The sequence below is a fragment of the Bombina bombina genome, chromosome 11 (genome assembly GCF_027579735.1).
Source record: "Bombina bombina isolate aBomBom1 chromosome 11, aBomBom1.pri, whole genome shotgun sequence".
Lineage (NCBI taxonomy): Eukaryota > Metazoa > Chordata > Amphibia > Anura > Bombinatoridae > Bombina > Bombina bombina.
In genome coordinates, this window is record NC_069509.1 from 51,919,840 (window position 1) to 51,935,400 (window position 15,561).

At 38.7% G+C, this 15,561-nt stretch overlaps 1 protein-coding gene across 1 annotated transcript in view; it reads right to left on the bottom strand.

Annotated features, from left to right (window-relative positions):
- Window positions 1–15,561, bottom strand: part of TRAP1 (TNF receptor associated protein 1) — a 43,732-nt gene that overhangs the window by 15,275 nt on the left and 12,896 nt on the right. Inside the window, exons 6-16 of the mRNA XM_053695179.1 lie at window positions 14,913–15,073; window positions 10,357–10,466; window positions 10,202–10,275; window positions 9,533–9,688; window positions 8,262–8,382; window positions 7,562–7,631; window positions 7,325–7,472; window positions 3,800–3,985; window positions 3,513–3,651; window positions 3,338–3,423; window positions 2,548–2,693 (exon numbers count right to left, since the gene is read on the bottom strand). Of these exons, the coding sequence (XP_053551154.1) occupies window positions 2,548–2,693; window positions 3,338–3,423; window positions 3,513–3,651; window positions 3,800–3,985; window positions 7,325–7,472; window positions 7,562–7,631; window positions 8,262–8,382; window positions 9,533–9,688; window positions 10,202–10,275; window positions 10,357–10,466; window positions 14,913–15,073 (1,397 nt within the window). The remainder of the gene's footprint in view (window positions 1–2,547; window positions 2,694–3,337; window positions 3,424–3,512; window positions 3,652–3,799; window positions 3,986–7,324; window positions 7,473–7,561; window positions 7,632–8,261; window positions 8,383–9,532; window positions 9,689–10,201; window positions 10,276–10,356; window positions 10,467–14,912; window positions 15,074–15,561) is intronic.

The following is a 15,561-nucleotide window of genomic DNA, read 5'->3' on the forward strand; positions in this document are numbered from 1 at the left end:
ATATAAGAGTATATCGTCGATCTGAAAAGGGAGGTAAGAGATGAATCTCTACGACCGATAACAGAGAACCTATGAAATAGACCCCTTAGAAGGAGATCACTGCATTCAAATAGGCAATACTCTCCTCACATCCCTCTGACATTCACTGCACGCTGAGAGGAAAACCGGGCTCCAACTTGCTGCGGAGCGCATATCAACGTAGAATCTAGCACAAACTTACTTCACCACCTCCATCGGAGGCAAAGTTTGTAAAACTGAATTGTGGGTGTGGTGAGGGGTGTATTTATAGGCATTTTAAGGTTTGGGAAACTTTGCCCCTCCTGGTAGGAATGTATATCCCATACGTCACTAGCTCATGGACTCTTGCTAATTACATGAAAGAAAACTCCATTATCTATCTATATATATATATATATATATATATATATATATATATATATATATATATATATATATATATATATATATATATATATATATATATATATATATATATATATATATATATATATATATATATATATTACACAGAGTCTAACCGTTAGTGATTAGCAATGATTTATTTTCACTAATAATCTCCTTGCTTGTGTGGTTTATTGATGTATATATAAAAAAAAAAAAAATGTATACCCATCTGACAAGCAAAGATTAGCCTGAGAATAATACACAGTTGTATTTTTTTGAATTAGTTGTTTATTTTAGAAATATAATTACAGGTAGCCCTCAGTTTACGCCGGGGTTAGGTTCCAGAAGGAATGGTTGTAAATTGAAACCGTTGTAAATTGAAACCCAGTTTATAATGTAAGTCAATGGGAAGTGAGGGAGTTAGGTTCCAGGCCCCTCTCAAAATTGTCATAAGTAACGCCTAATACATTATTTTTAAAGCTTTGAAATGAAGACTTTAAATGTTAACCTTTTAAAGCCGTTATGCCGTTCCATTCCGTCATAATTAGACTGGGCTTTAAAGCCGTTATGACGGAATGGAACGTCATAACTAACAGCTGTCCTGAAGCCTTCTGTGCTTCAGGGATTTAATCGCGGTCTGGAGGGCGTTCCTAGGATTGTAGGGACGCCCCCCAGATGCGATCCAATAATTGAAATCTCGCGATCGTATGCACGATCGCGTAGTTTCAATTTGTCTACATCGGAACAGTTGTTCCGATGTAGGCACTTTAACCCTGTCACGAAAGGGTTAAACAACATTTTAAACCTAATAAAATAATCACACAACACAGAATATATAATTAAACTAAGTTAAATGAACAAAAACATTTGCTAAACAGCATTATAAACCTAATAAAATAATCACACAACACAGACTTCACTTGCATTTTTCTGCAAACAGTTCTTTCTATGCATTCCAATCTGGACTGATTTATAGACAGGAAGATCTTGTTCCTTTGAAATCTGCTCGATAGCTCGGTCTGGTTAAACTGATTAATTTCGGCTTGCTTGGCTTTGCTGCAACACAAGCGGACAGCTCTACCTACTGGCTATTTTAATAAATGCACTGCTTCTCAATGCTTTTCAATAGCAGTCACATGACTGGAAAAAAAGGTTGTTATTCTGAAACTGTAAATTGAACAGTTGTAAAACGAGGGTCACCTGTATTTATTTTGTCTCCTTTTACTGTAATTTAAAGTGAAGGTAACGTTTTCAGAGTTGGAACACATCAAAGCATTTGTTAATCCTTACATAAACTAATCGCTAACTTTTTTTCTCTATATATCATTTATACTTTGCAAACTATAAAGATTTATAATTCCCTACAGTTTCCATTTTGGACTCCTCCCAAACCCTATTTCCTGCTTTTCTGTTCTTTGACATATAGAGCGGTCCCACCTGCTCTATACGTCTTTCTAAATCGAGTTCACATCGCTCTCTACTGCGCATGCGCTAACTGGCAAACTCATTCTGAATTGCGCATGCGTTAAATGCCTGGAAACATAGTATTTGTAACTAATAACCAGTCACTTGTTAAAAGTAATTTCATCATTGCTTGTCAAAATTGTAGCCGTCCGTATTATAGACGTCTGTAGGAAGCCTAGTACGCATTATGTTAATTTAAACATAACATTACGCATGAGTGAATCGGGAGCGTGCATGGATTCCGAGATGAGCAAAAAAAATATATAGTGCATATAAAATATAAAAATGTGATCCACACAGAAAACAAAAATAAATAAATATAATTTCGGGTTGAATTTGCGGACCATCAAACAGTGAGTAAAAACGGGTATAACTTTATTTACACTAAGAATGAAAAAAATTGATGAATGAAAGTCATATTCATTTTGAGGAAAGCATAATTTTCCGGATTGAGATTTAAATTACAGGAACATAATTAATCACTTTCTATTACAATATAAATTGTTCCTTTTAGACAAAATCTGCTCTATGAATCAGTAAATCACAATTCTGTCACTGTCTTGTCTCACTCTCCCTTTCTTTACACATACGTCATATTACTCAGCAATCTCATCCTCTGCAGAGTTGGCAAGTGCTTTTAGAATTTGGAGAAGCTTTTTTTCCCACTCCCAGACTCACCCTGTATTAATCTCCAGTGTGGGCTGCAAAATCTGTGCTCGCTCTTCACTTGTCTTGGCGAGCTGCTGCGTGCGCAGAAAGTGTCGCGCTGCTCCCATCTCTAACACTGTGATCATAGCTGGGTGAGTGTCCAAACGTGGTGTCACCTGCGGGAAGCATGCTTGGTGTTAAAGTACCAGAAGAGGAGGGCATCAGCAAGGGATAGTCGGTGCCAGGTAGGCATGTGCATTCTGTGCAAACCCAGATATCTGTGTTACACTAATAAATCAGGTGCTGAAAAGGGCTGAATGCTCTGCCTGTGGCCATATTCGGCATTTGTTTTTTAAAACGAATGCCGAATATGAATTAATGCACAAGCATTGTTAAAGGGATATGAAACCCAAATTTTTTCTTTCATGATTCAGATATGCAATTTTTTTTTAAAAAAAAGTTCTAATTTATTTTTTTTGTTCTTTTTTAATCTTTTGTTGAAAAACAGGGACGTATGCTTAAGAGCCGGCCAATTCTGGAGCACTATATGGCAGCAGTGTTGCAAGAATGTATCCATTTGCAAGAGCACTAGATGACAGCGCTATTTCCTGCCATGTAGTGCTCCAGATGCTACCTAGGTATTTCTTCAACACAGAATAACACGGGAACAAAGCAAATTTAATAATAGAAGTAAATGGAAACTTTTTTTAAAAAAATTGTATGTTCTGTCTGAATCACAAATGACATTTTTTGGGTTTCATATCCTGAAAAACTATTATGCAAAGAAGTGGCATCACCCTGGTACATAATCGCAAGTTACCTTGATATTGGTTACTCGAGTCCCCAGTCCATTCCGCATCCAGGCCATTAAATCCTCAGCTTCCTTTTCTGGAATTAGTTCCGATTCTGCAGTGCAAGAATGGTGAGTGACAATTAAGCCTGATCTCCCAATTTCTCTGCTCCCCACTTAAAAGACAAAAAAGCATCAGTAATACCTGGACGGTTATCCTCAAACTTATCCTCCTTATAGTGATCCACGACTATGTCAGTCTCTACGGAGATGAGTTTCTTCCGATCAAACTCTCGCAGGTGCAAGAGGGTGAGTTCATCAAACTGCTCATAGCAGAACAGGACCTGGGGAGGACAAGAAAAGGCTGAGTCTCTGCTCTCTATACAGATCTCCCTTATTCTTCTGATTACGGCGAGAAGAAAAACTAAAGGAACGGGGGAAAAGGTGAGGGAAATATCAGCAAATATGATGAACAGATTGCATTACTCTTACCTCGGTCTGCTTCTTTTTCATGGCCTCATAGTAGGGACTATGCTCTGCCAGGTGGCGGTTGGGTGCGCACAAGTAGTAGATGTTGCGTGTGCCCGGCTGCATGCGGCTGGCATATTCAGTCAGGTTGGTCTGCTGCCCTGCGGGTAGTGCAGAGGATTCAAAGCGCAGCAATTTTGCAATATCCTCCTAAGAGAGAACATAAAAGTCTGGTGATCACAATAGGAACCTGATTTGGGGAGGTAATACAGCAGGTAAGGCCAGTAGGAGGTCTCATTTTATAGGAAGAGCTATTAGCAGCAGGTAGGGTCTTATATCAAGCTATAAAGGACTAGTTAGGTCTTATCTTGCATGATATATACAGTTTTAGAGACCATACTCACAGAAGGATAGAACTAAACTAGTAACGGTTCAAGGGAGGCCAACAAACTGGTACATGACCATAGCTTAAAAATGACATGAAACCCAAAATGTTTCTGTAATTATTCAGAAAGAGCATGCAATTTTATACAACTTTACAATTTACTTCATTCTCTTGGTACCTTTTGTTGCAGGGGTAGCAATGCACTACTGGGAGCTAGCTGAACACATCAGGTGAGCCAATCACAGGAAGCATATGTGCAGCCACTAATCAGCAGCTAGCTCCCAGTACTGCACTGCTGTTTCTGAGCCTAACTAGGTATGCTTTTAAACAAAAGGATACCAAGAGAACAACTCAAATTAGATAGAAGTAAATTGGAAAATGTTGACTTTGCTGTCCCTTTAAAGGGGAAAGAGGTGATATAATTAATATACTTCAATTGTATTACAAGATTTAATAGTCTGCAAGCATTTTTCACAAAAAGAGCAATGCCAGAACAAGGGGTCATGATCTTTATCTGGAGGGTACAGAAGTACTAGTTTACATAAAGGGGCAGAGACTTCCGAAATAGGCGGTAAGGACGAATAATGTAAGAGGATTTGAGAATACCAGAGATTTGTATAAGGATAAACGTGAAAAATATTTACTGTGGATACTGTAGAATACATTTGTATCTGGTAATTGATAATGACAATTCCTGCTATGGTGCTGTGATTGCTCTGTAACATTTGTACTAAATAATAAGTATGCTGACTCTATAATATATGGATGTTTAGTTGCTTTTCTTATATTATAGAAAACAAGAGTACAGAAATAATGCATGATCATTATAGGTACATAAAAGCCAGAATTAAACTTTCATGATTCAGATAGAGCAAACAATTAACCCCTTCCCGCTGTTAGGATGTTCCATGCCGTCCTAACCGCACTGGGCTTTAGCGCCGTTAGGACGGCATGGAACGTCCTAGCTGTTCTGCCAAAACTACTTCCTACCTGAGATTGCGGACTGGAGGGCATGCCTAGCGTCATAGGCACTCCCCCCTGACCCAATCGCATTATTGAAATCACGCAATTGCATGAGCAATTGCTTGAAACCTCATGGAACTAGCACCATCCCCAACATCTCATTGCTGCACTGTTACGGTGAACTTTGGACATTTGTACGGAAGTGACTATCAGGCTGGACAAACAATTAGTATTGACATGTTTGCTGTCTGCTGTCCCTATACTGATATAGCCTGAAAACTATTTATATTTTGTCATATTGCTGCCAGTTACAGATATAAACAGATATAAACATCAGTATGTGGCTTCTGAGCATTCAGAGTTTGTGCTGGAGGTGTACTGCTCATTACAAACATGCTGGGGATGCATATCCAACATATACATAGGTGGTGTCTGTATGAACTGACCTTTTAGACTAAAAATAAACTTGTGATAGAGATAACTATCATTTTAGCAATGAAGTGCTTTTAAAGAAATAGTAAACGTAGCTATAAAGCATTCAGTGTTGCTACAGCAAATTAATATTTTACCTTTAAAACCTGTTCTGGTAGAGCACTACTTTTTTTAAAAAAAAATTAAATTCAGCAGCGGGCAGTAAAGCCAGTTAGAAGGCTGCCTACCGCACTATTTCATAGAAACATACAATCTGACAGTAGATAAAAACCAAACCAGTCTACCCATATTACGTTACTGTTTTCTTAAGATAGCCTTACGCATATCCCAAGCTTTTTTTTCTTCTTTTAATTCTTTGAAGTTTTTTCCATGAATCCACCACCATTTCTCCCGAATCTGCTACCCTTTTGTGACCATTGTTTCAGTATTTTTTTGTGGAAAATGCTTTCAGTTTATATTTAAAGGTTTCTATCATGTCACCTCTTTCCCTTCTCTCCTCTAAACTAGAGATATTTAGGTTAGAGTCTTTCTTTGTACGCTTTATATTTTACACCAGTGATCTGTAAAATGGCATAAGAACCCTGCTATTTCTGCTACTAATACCTCTCCCAATGCAACCAAGTATTCTACTGGCTGCACTGCTGCATTGTGCACCTAATTTTAAATCATCTGAAATAATAATTCCAAAGACCCGTTCCTCTTTAATTACAGTCAGTAATGTACCGTTGAGACTACAATTGGTCTTTGGGTTTTTAGATCCTGTATGCATAATTATGTTCTTTGTAATATTACATTTTAGATCCCATTTATTTGCCCAGTCCTCTGTTTTGTTTTTTATATATCAGTGTTAATTTGATGTGCCCCTCCTGGAAAGTCAAATTTCTGTATCATCCGCAAACAAGCAAACCTGACCCTGAAGCCCATTTCTCACTCCTGATTCTGCCTGTCTGCCCGGCTCACATCACTCCTTTATCAAGCCAGGCAGACAACCAGAGCAATTATGCACAGTAAAAAGAGGCAATGGTGCACTCATCAGCTTTTATAATGGTTGTTTTCTGCTGAAGAGTTGAAGGAAAACAAAATTGCAGCTTCGTTGTCTATTTTTTTTTACTAATAAACTCTATGTAATGTATGATGTTTCTAATATATACTTGTTCACTCACATCACTGTAATTTTTAACACATTTTATCACATTTATGGAACCCTTCAGAGGTCACTGGCACATCCCATATAATAAAAGGCCAAGTAGGTTTGTCCGACACAGTCATGCGCAATAAAGACTGCGTGAGACAAACATAGCTGGCCTTAACCCCTTAACGACCAGCACCGACATTGTGAGAGAAAAGCATGAGGACAGCACTGGTCGTTAAGCCCTTAAGGACCTGGCGCCTCTCTGCCGTGATCTCGCTAAAAGTAGAGTAATCGCGCTATTTCTGCATGCCCCACGAGTGGGGCAGTGCAGAAATAGTCTGCATCAAGCAGCAGTGGTTCCGATTGTTGGTGGCGTGGAAAGGGTTAGGAGAGAGGCGGGTAGGCGGCCCATCGCTGGGGGGGCGGGAACAGCTGTGACTGCTACACTACAGAAAAAAAATGTATGCTAAGAGCGGGAGGGGGGAAGGAGGGAGGAGGTACAGGGGAAATAAAGGTTAGGGAAAGACCCATGTACACACAGGCTTTAAACACTAGTAGAATATATTTGGATACTACATAGCTACAGATCTATGACATACACAATTTACAGTTGCACAGATAGTGACAATATGTTCACCTTCACTTCCTGCTCTGCAATGGTCACTATTCCTTCCCTCATGAACAGACCATAGTCCTCAAAGAATTTGCTATATTTCTCAGGGTCCTTCTTGCTCTGATCAATGAAGAATTTGACTAGACGTCTCTGGAGAACATCTCGCAACTTCCTATGGGTAGACGGGTATGTAACAATGGAGCCATTAAGTGCCAGTTCTCATATCGGAGTAGTAATGCAGGGACAGAATTTCTTGCTCACCTGATCAGAGAACTCTCCTGAAGCAACTCCCGGCTAAGATTCAGTGGAATATCTTCACTATCCACAACACCTGCAGATGTCAGCAAGGGGGAAATATTAATGGTAGGTTGTGAGAACAAGTAAAGGCAGCGAGGTAAGATAAAGAAAGTGAATAACAGACAGGAGAGGAATAGAGTGAAATTAAAGGAACACTAAATCAAAATTAAACTTTCATGATTGAGAAAGCACATGCAATTTTAAACAACTTTCCACTTCACTTGTATTATTTAATTTGCTTCATTACCTCTGTATCCTTTGTTGAAAAGCATATATATGTCTCTTGTCACTGGCTCATCAGATTTGTTCAGCTAGCTCCCAGGAGTGCATTGCTGCTCCTTCAAACAAAGGATACCAAGAGACTAAAGCTAAATTTGATCATGGAAACACTGGAACGTTGTTTATAATTGTATGGTCTATTTAAATCATGAAATAATCATATCCCTTTTATTTACTTTTACTGATTAATGTCCTTAATTAATATTCTGGAATTGCTGTTGCTCCCAGTGGAATTAGTAAAGTGCAGTAAACACATTCTTGGAGTTATGAGGCATTGCCTCTGCTTTCTCAGACTTTTTGAACAGGTTTAAGTCCTTTATATACTTGGGAATACTTAGAGTAAAAATGTGAACATTACTATAGTAATTTGTGCCCTCTCGCTCACCTCTCAGGAAGCGCAGCCACTTGGGCAGGATGTCTGTGGCCTTAGTCTGGATCAAAACTTTGCGACTGTAAAGAGCCACGCTGGATCCCATCTCCCTACTCACATCAAACATGGACGGTTTCTGGGAACAAGGAGGGAGAACAAGGCTGTTTGATAATTATATAAAAACAGAATATTTAAAAAATACAGCTTACGTGCACACACTTCTTAAATGGACATTGTAATGTGAAGTTTTCACTCCTTTAAAGGGACATTTCTGTTGAGTTGCTATAGAACATAGAAGCCCAGTCTTAACGGTTTTAAAACAAACACCTTGTTTGCTGCATTTTTTTTTTTAAATAAGCAAACTCCACCCACTTTATCCCTTATTTGGATGATCCAATCCAGGATTTAGTTTGTAGAAAACAATCGAGGCACTGTTAATATTTTTCATAATTTATTCTATTATATAATTACAAGAACGTTGCTTGGTAACTGTGCGTTTAACACAACCAGGGCTACTATATTGACTGGTTGATAGTAACTGTGTTTAATACACTGTTAAAAGTGAATGTCAATTTTGATGCTTAAGTGCCCGGTTTTTAAAAATTCATCAAAATTTACATTTCACTCCTCTTGTGAAAAAAAAAAAAAAACTTACCTTTTAATCTTGACAGCCACTGCATCGCTTCTTCCGCCCGTCGCAAATCCTCTTCCTGGGTCTAACATGAGGAATCCGGCTTCCTCCAATCACGGTGTTGAATCAGACGATTCCCAGGGGGGGGAAGCCGTGATTGGAGGATGACAGATCCGTCATTTCAGACGTAGGAGGAGACTTGCGACGACCGGGGGAAGCTGGAGCTGCTGTAAAGATTAAAAGGTAAGTATTTTTTCACAACACGAGTGAAATGTAAATTAAAGTGCCTCCGTTTTTAATCGAATTTTTAAAAGCCGGGCACTTTAGCTTCAAAATTTACATTCACTTTTAGGGTGACAAACTGTGAAAAAAGAATTTGAGCAATTATAAAATGCTCTAATGCGGAAGAAAAAATAATAATAAATATATATATATACACACACGTCAATTTGTTTAACATCTTCCATTACAATTCTTCTAAGCATCCTTGATGATTACAATATTTTAAATATTTATTAAATATCCAACAACAATAAAATACACCATTTGCACACACAGTAACAACAGAGCTGCAAGTGTTCCTACTAAATACAAACCCTGTACAACTAAATTATATATATATATGGGTCACTTATACAGGGGGTGTTGGACTCACCATCTCTGGTACATAGAAGATGCTGCGGATGTTGAGCGGCGCATCCGCTTTGTAGTGCAGAGTGTACCGGGGTTTGTCATAAGCTTTAGCTATAAAACGGTAAAACTCCTCGTGCTGCCACTCGCCAATCTCCTTAGGATCCATCATCCAGAGAGCCTACATGATGGGGAGAAATAGAGAAGGAAAAAAAGATTTCAGCGAATGGATGTGGTCAGACCAGACGCATGGAGAAGAGACAACAAGGATAAATTAATGGATGGAAGAAAAGTAGATAAAGCTCTTAAAGCGACACAAGTCAAAATAAGCTTTTAAGATTCAGAAAGAGCAGCAGTTTTAAAACACTTTCCAATGTATTTCCATTATCAAATTTTGCACACAGTCTTGTTATATTCACACTTTCTGGCTAACAAGATCCTACTGAGCATGTGCACAAGCTCACAGGGTATACGTATACTAGTCTGCGATTGGCTGATGTCTGTCACATGATGCAAGGGGACAGAAAATGGGAGAAAAAAAAATAAAAATCTGCTTATTTGAAATTCAGAGTAAGTTCTATTGCATTGTCTTTTTATTATTCACTTGTTAATTATGAAATTCTACTTCACTTCATGTAGTGGTCCTTTAAATAGAGGACAGTGGGAGATTATCTTGCATGCAGCCTCCTCCTACCTGAAGCGTATTTATCCTCTTGCCATTCAGATACAGGGGAAAGCTGACAAAATTGCTGTATTTCGTTATCACATCTAGGGATTGGAAAACAAAGAATGACACAAACTATTATTACCCAGCTTCCTCTCTACCAATGCAAGCAGCTCCCGTCTCACCTCGTACTCGGTCTTCACTGGCAAATTCTTTGCACTCTTCCTTGAGGTAGATGGTGACCTTAGTGCCTGGTCTGACACCGCTGGCTTCTACCATCTCAAAGACACCAGATCTGCAGGGGAGGAGAAGGCAACAATAAGGTTTCTCTGCCAAAGATACAGTCATTAAATCTGTGACGTGCAAATCAAGCTGGTCTATGCAATTTGCACTATATTAAAAGCCTTAGTTACAGATTTTTCTTTTTGGTCTCTCTATGGAGTGCAGTAGAAAACAAAATGTATGCTTACCAGATAAATTCCTTTCTTTCCTGGCAGGGAGAGTCCACAACTCCATTCCTTACTGTTGGGAAAACAATACCCAAGCTCCAGAGGACACTGAATGAAGAACGGGAGGGAACAAAAAGGAAGACCCTAATCTGAGGGCACCACAGCCTGCAAAACTTTTCTCTGAAAGCTGCTTTAGCTGAAGCAAACACATCAAATTAGTAAAATGTTGAAAAAGTGTGTAAGGAGGACCAGGTAGCCGCCTTACAAACCTGATCTATAGAGGCCTCATTCTTAAAGGCCCAGGAAGAAGCTACTGCTCTAGTGGAATGAGCCGTAATCCTCTCAGGAGGCTGTTGTCCCGCTTTTTCATAGGCCAAGCGGATGACAATCCTCAACCATAAAGACAGGGAAGACGCAGTGGCCTTCTGCCCCCTACGTTTTCTCGCATAAACAAAAAACAAAGATGAAGATTGTCTGAACTCCTTAGTAGCCTGAAGGTAAAACTTCAGAGCACGAATCCTCTAGTGATGAAAGGCAAAGAATGACTGGGGGAGTGAGAGGGATATTTAAGCCTTTGGCTGGGGTGTCTTTGCCTCCTCCTGGTGCACAGGTGTTGTATTTCCCAACAGAAAGAAAGTTGTGGACTCTCCCTGCCTCATGGAAAGAAAGAACAATTTTCACACAAAAGCAAGAGTTGTTTAATGTCTCTTTAACCCCAGAAAAAGAAAGATAAATCCCACAGTGAAAATCATGCATCAAGTAGCAATGAATTCCCACTCTTGGCATTGTCAGTTAGCAAATCAGGATTGGCCTACGCATGTATGCACCAATGACCACCTATTTCCTGCTCGGGAACAACTCTGGAGCACATATGAAGCGTTGGGTGTATCAGATAGTGAGTAATGGGAATTGTGTTAAAAAATAAAATACTCTTACTTAATAGAACATTGCATTTTTAACAGCAAACAACATTCAACAAATTCAAACCTTCAAGACCAATGAGTTAAAGATTCCACTCTCAACAAAATATAAAAGAATAAATGATAAAGCAGGGTATAAATGGGGTAGAAAGTCAAAATTTAAAATGTGTACAGGTGCATTTCAATTTTAAATAGAAGCATTTTTGCCTATATTTCCATTAACAAAAATGTTTCGATCAATAGTTATTACTGGTTTTCAGTGACATACGCACATATGCTTGTGCACCTGTATTCAAACACCACGCCTGCTCAGAGAGTCAGCAGTGTACAGTGCATAGGCCCCTCACAGCATATGTGCGTATTCTGCAGAGAAACAGTAATGACTTTTACTATAAGCATTTTGCTGATGAAAGAATGTTGCAAAAATGCTTCTATTTCACACAGTGGCTTGTATGACAAAAATTAAATACACAATACCAACCACCACCAGCTTTCTGACTAAGAATAATTTCCTCGTTATCCCTTTAAGGAATGAACTGAAGTTTCGTAATTCTAGTTACAGCAAATAAATAATGCCCCCTCTTTGGAAATGTAAAGTACGTTCAGCACATAGCCCCCTTTTATTTGTGAGACCCATAACAAATTATAAATCCTAAATAATCCTCAAAACCATTAAGTACTGCACAACCACTGAGGATACTCTTTATAAACTGAATCCAGCTGAAAGCTGCTAATATATTCAGTGTTTTGTAAATTGTGTATAGGTTTCCAAGCCTCATTTTCTTGCAGCAGCCAATAGTAAGAGAGAACAAACTAATACTTTCATTACACAAAAACAACGCATGCTATAGAGTAACTGATGTATTACTAGTACAGTAAAATTACAAAACCTTATATGTTTATCATACTATGCAAAATCACCACAACTTAATCATATATATCATGCTACATTATTGTTTTAAATTAGCAGCGTGAAGGTGGGGAGTGAACGGGTAAATCCAACATAGATGGGAGCTTCTGGGTGAGGTTTAGGAATTTCCCGTTTTCACCGTATAAAATAAAAGACATAAATTTGAGAAAGTGGCTGGAGGGACTGTGAGACAGATGCACACTCCATGACAATCTTGCAAAATGCAGACAGTTGTGAGCGTTGCTTGCAGCAGCAATTAGATTCCTAACTGGCAGAAACACACCTGATTTAACCCTCTTTTCAACACACATTTGGACAAAATAACTGATGCTTATTACATGCAAAGGAATTTACACTATAAGCAGCAGTGATTAAAAATGGGCATTGCACTGCAAAAATGATAATTCATTAGAGCATATAATTTTTGTACTACTTGCCGTTTGCAGAGGGTTAAACTCATAAGTCCCAAGAATTGAAGCTCCTGGCGGGGTCATGTGACTGCCAGGTGCCTTACTAGATGCACCCTGCTTGAAACCAACAGTTGTATGAAGCTCCTAAGCGGGACCTTATGTGTTTAACCCCCGAAATTAATTGTGCATGTCGTGATATATATTATAAAGGTAGTTAGGAGCTAAAAGTGTGTGTGTATGTATATACAGTGGATATAAAAAGTCTACACACCCCTGTTAAAATGTCAGGTTTCTGTGATGTAAAAAAAATGAGACAAAGATAAATCATTTCAGAACTTTTTCCCCCTTTAACGTGACCTATAAACTGTACAACTCAATTGAAAAACAAACTGAAATCTTTCAGGCAAAGGGAAATAAAAAACTAAAATAATATGGTTGCATAAGTGTGAACACCCTTTAATACTTTACTGAAGCACCTTTTGATTTTATTACAGCACTCAGTCTTTTTGGTTATGAGTTTTTCAGCATGGCACATATTGACTTGGCAAGATTTGCCCACTCTTCTTTGCAAAAACACTCTAAATCTGTCAGAATGCGAGGGCATCTCCTGTGCACAGCCCTCTTCAGATCACCCCACAGATTTTGAATTGGATTCAGGTCTGGGCTCTGGCTGGGCCATCCCAAAACTTTAATCTTCTTCTGGTGAAGCCATTCCTTTGTCGATTTGGACGTATGCTTTGGGTCATTGTCATGCTGAAAGATGAAGTTCCTCTTCATGTTCAGCTTTCTAGCAGAAGCCTGAAGGTTTTGTGCCAATATTGTCTGGTATTTGGAATTGTTCATTATTCCCTCTACCTTGACTAAGGCCCCAGTTCCAGCTGAAGAAAAACAGCCCCAAAGCATTATGCTGCCACCACCATGCTTCACTGTGGGTATGGTGTTCTTTTGGTGATATGCAGTGTTGTTTTTGCGTCAAACATATCTTTTGGAATTATGGCCAAAAAGTTCAACTTCGGTTTCATCAGACCAGAACACCTTTTGCAACATGCTTTTGGGAAACTTCAGATGTGTTTTTGCAAAATTTAGCCGGGCTTGGATGGTTTTTTTTTTGTAAGAAAAGGCTTCCGTCTTGCCACTCTACCCCATAGCCCAGACATATGAAGAATACGGGCGATTGTTGTCACATGTACCACACAGCCAGTACTTGCCAGATATTCCTGCAGCTCCTTTAATGTTGCTGTAGGCCTCTTGGCAGCCTCCCAGACCAGTTTTCTTCTCGTCTTTTCATCAATTTTGGAGGGACATCCAGTTCTTGGTAATGTCACTGTTGCACCATATTTTCTTCACTTGATGATAATGCCTAGGAAATTCTTTTGTACCCTTCTCCTGACTGATACCTTTTAACAATGAGATCCCTCTGATGCTTTAGAAGCTCTCTGCGGACCATGGCTTTTGCTGTAGGATGCGACTAACAAAATGTCAGGAAAGACCTACTAGAACAGCTGAACTTTATTTGGGGTTAATCAGAGGCACTTTAAATGATGACAGGTGTATGCTGACTCCTATTTAACATGATTTTGAATGTGATTGCTTAATTCTGAACACAGCTACATCCCCAGTTATAAAAGGGTGTTCACACTTATGCAACCATATTATTTTAGTTTTTTATTTTTATTTCCCTTGACCTAAAAGATTTCAGTTTGTTTTTCAATTGAGTTGTACAGTTTATAGGTCACATTAAAGGTGGAAAATGTTCTGAAATGATTTATCTTTGTCTCATTTTTTTACATCACAGAAACCTGACATTTTAACAGGGGTGTGAAGACTTTTTATATCGTGTGTGTGTGCGTGTGTATATATATATTATACACACACACACATAATACACACACATTATATACACACACAGATATACATTATACATACATATATACACAAACACAGATATACATTATACATACACATACATATACAGAAACACACAAATACATAAACATATCTAAAACAGACAACAATACTAATGAATCTAGCACGAGGGCTTACTGCACTCACCCATCTGAGGACCAGCGATATCCTGTGCTACCTGGCTCTGCAGACTGAGAATACACAACCACTTTGTCTGCCACCATAAAGGCAGAGTAGAATCCCACCCCAAACTGTCCGATTATTTTCCCAGAGCTTTCAGCCTGGTTTTGCAGAGCATCCAGAAAAGCCTAGAGAATTAAACGAGAAAATAAGATCAGCGTATAACGGACTAGAACAAAAAGGAAGACAATTGTGTCTGCAAAACTGCCAGGGCTACTAAAACAAAAAGATTCAGCAAGCAATAGTTATGTTATCAATCATAACACTAATTGTAATGTGTGATGCACCCAGGCTCCTAGACTGGAAATCAGGAGAAGATTCATGTTCAGTTGGGTTTAGTCGCACTCACAAAACGTTTTAGCGTGCGTTCATTGTATAAGTAATTTAATGGGATATGAAACCCAATTATTTTATTTCATGATTCAGATAGAAAGTTGTTTAAAATCCAATGCTCTAATTTAATTCTATTATCAAATTTTCTTCTCTCTTTTTATCTTTATCTCAGGTGCACTTGTCTGAAACACTATATGGCAGCGGTTTTGCAAGAACGTTATGCATTTGCAAGAACACTAGATGGCAGCACTATTACCTCCCATGTAGTGTTCCTAGGTATCGC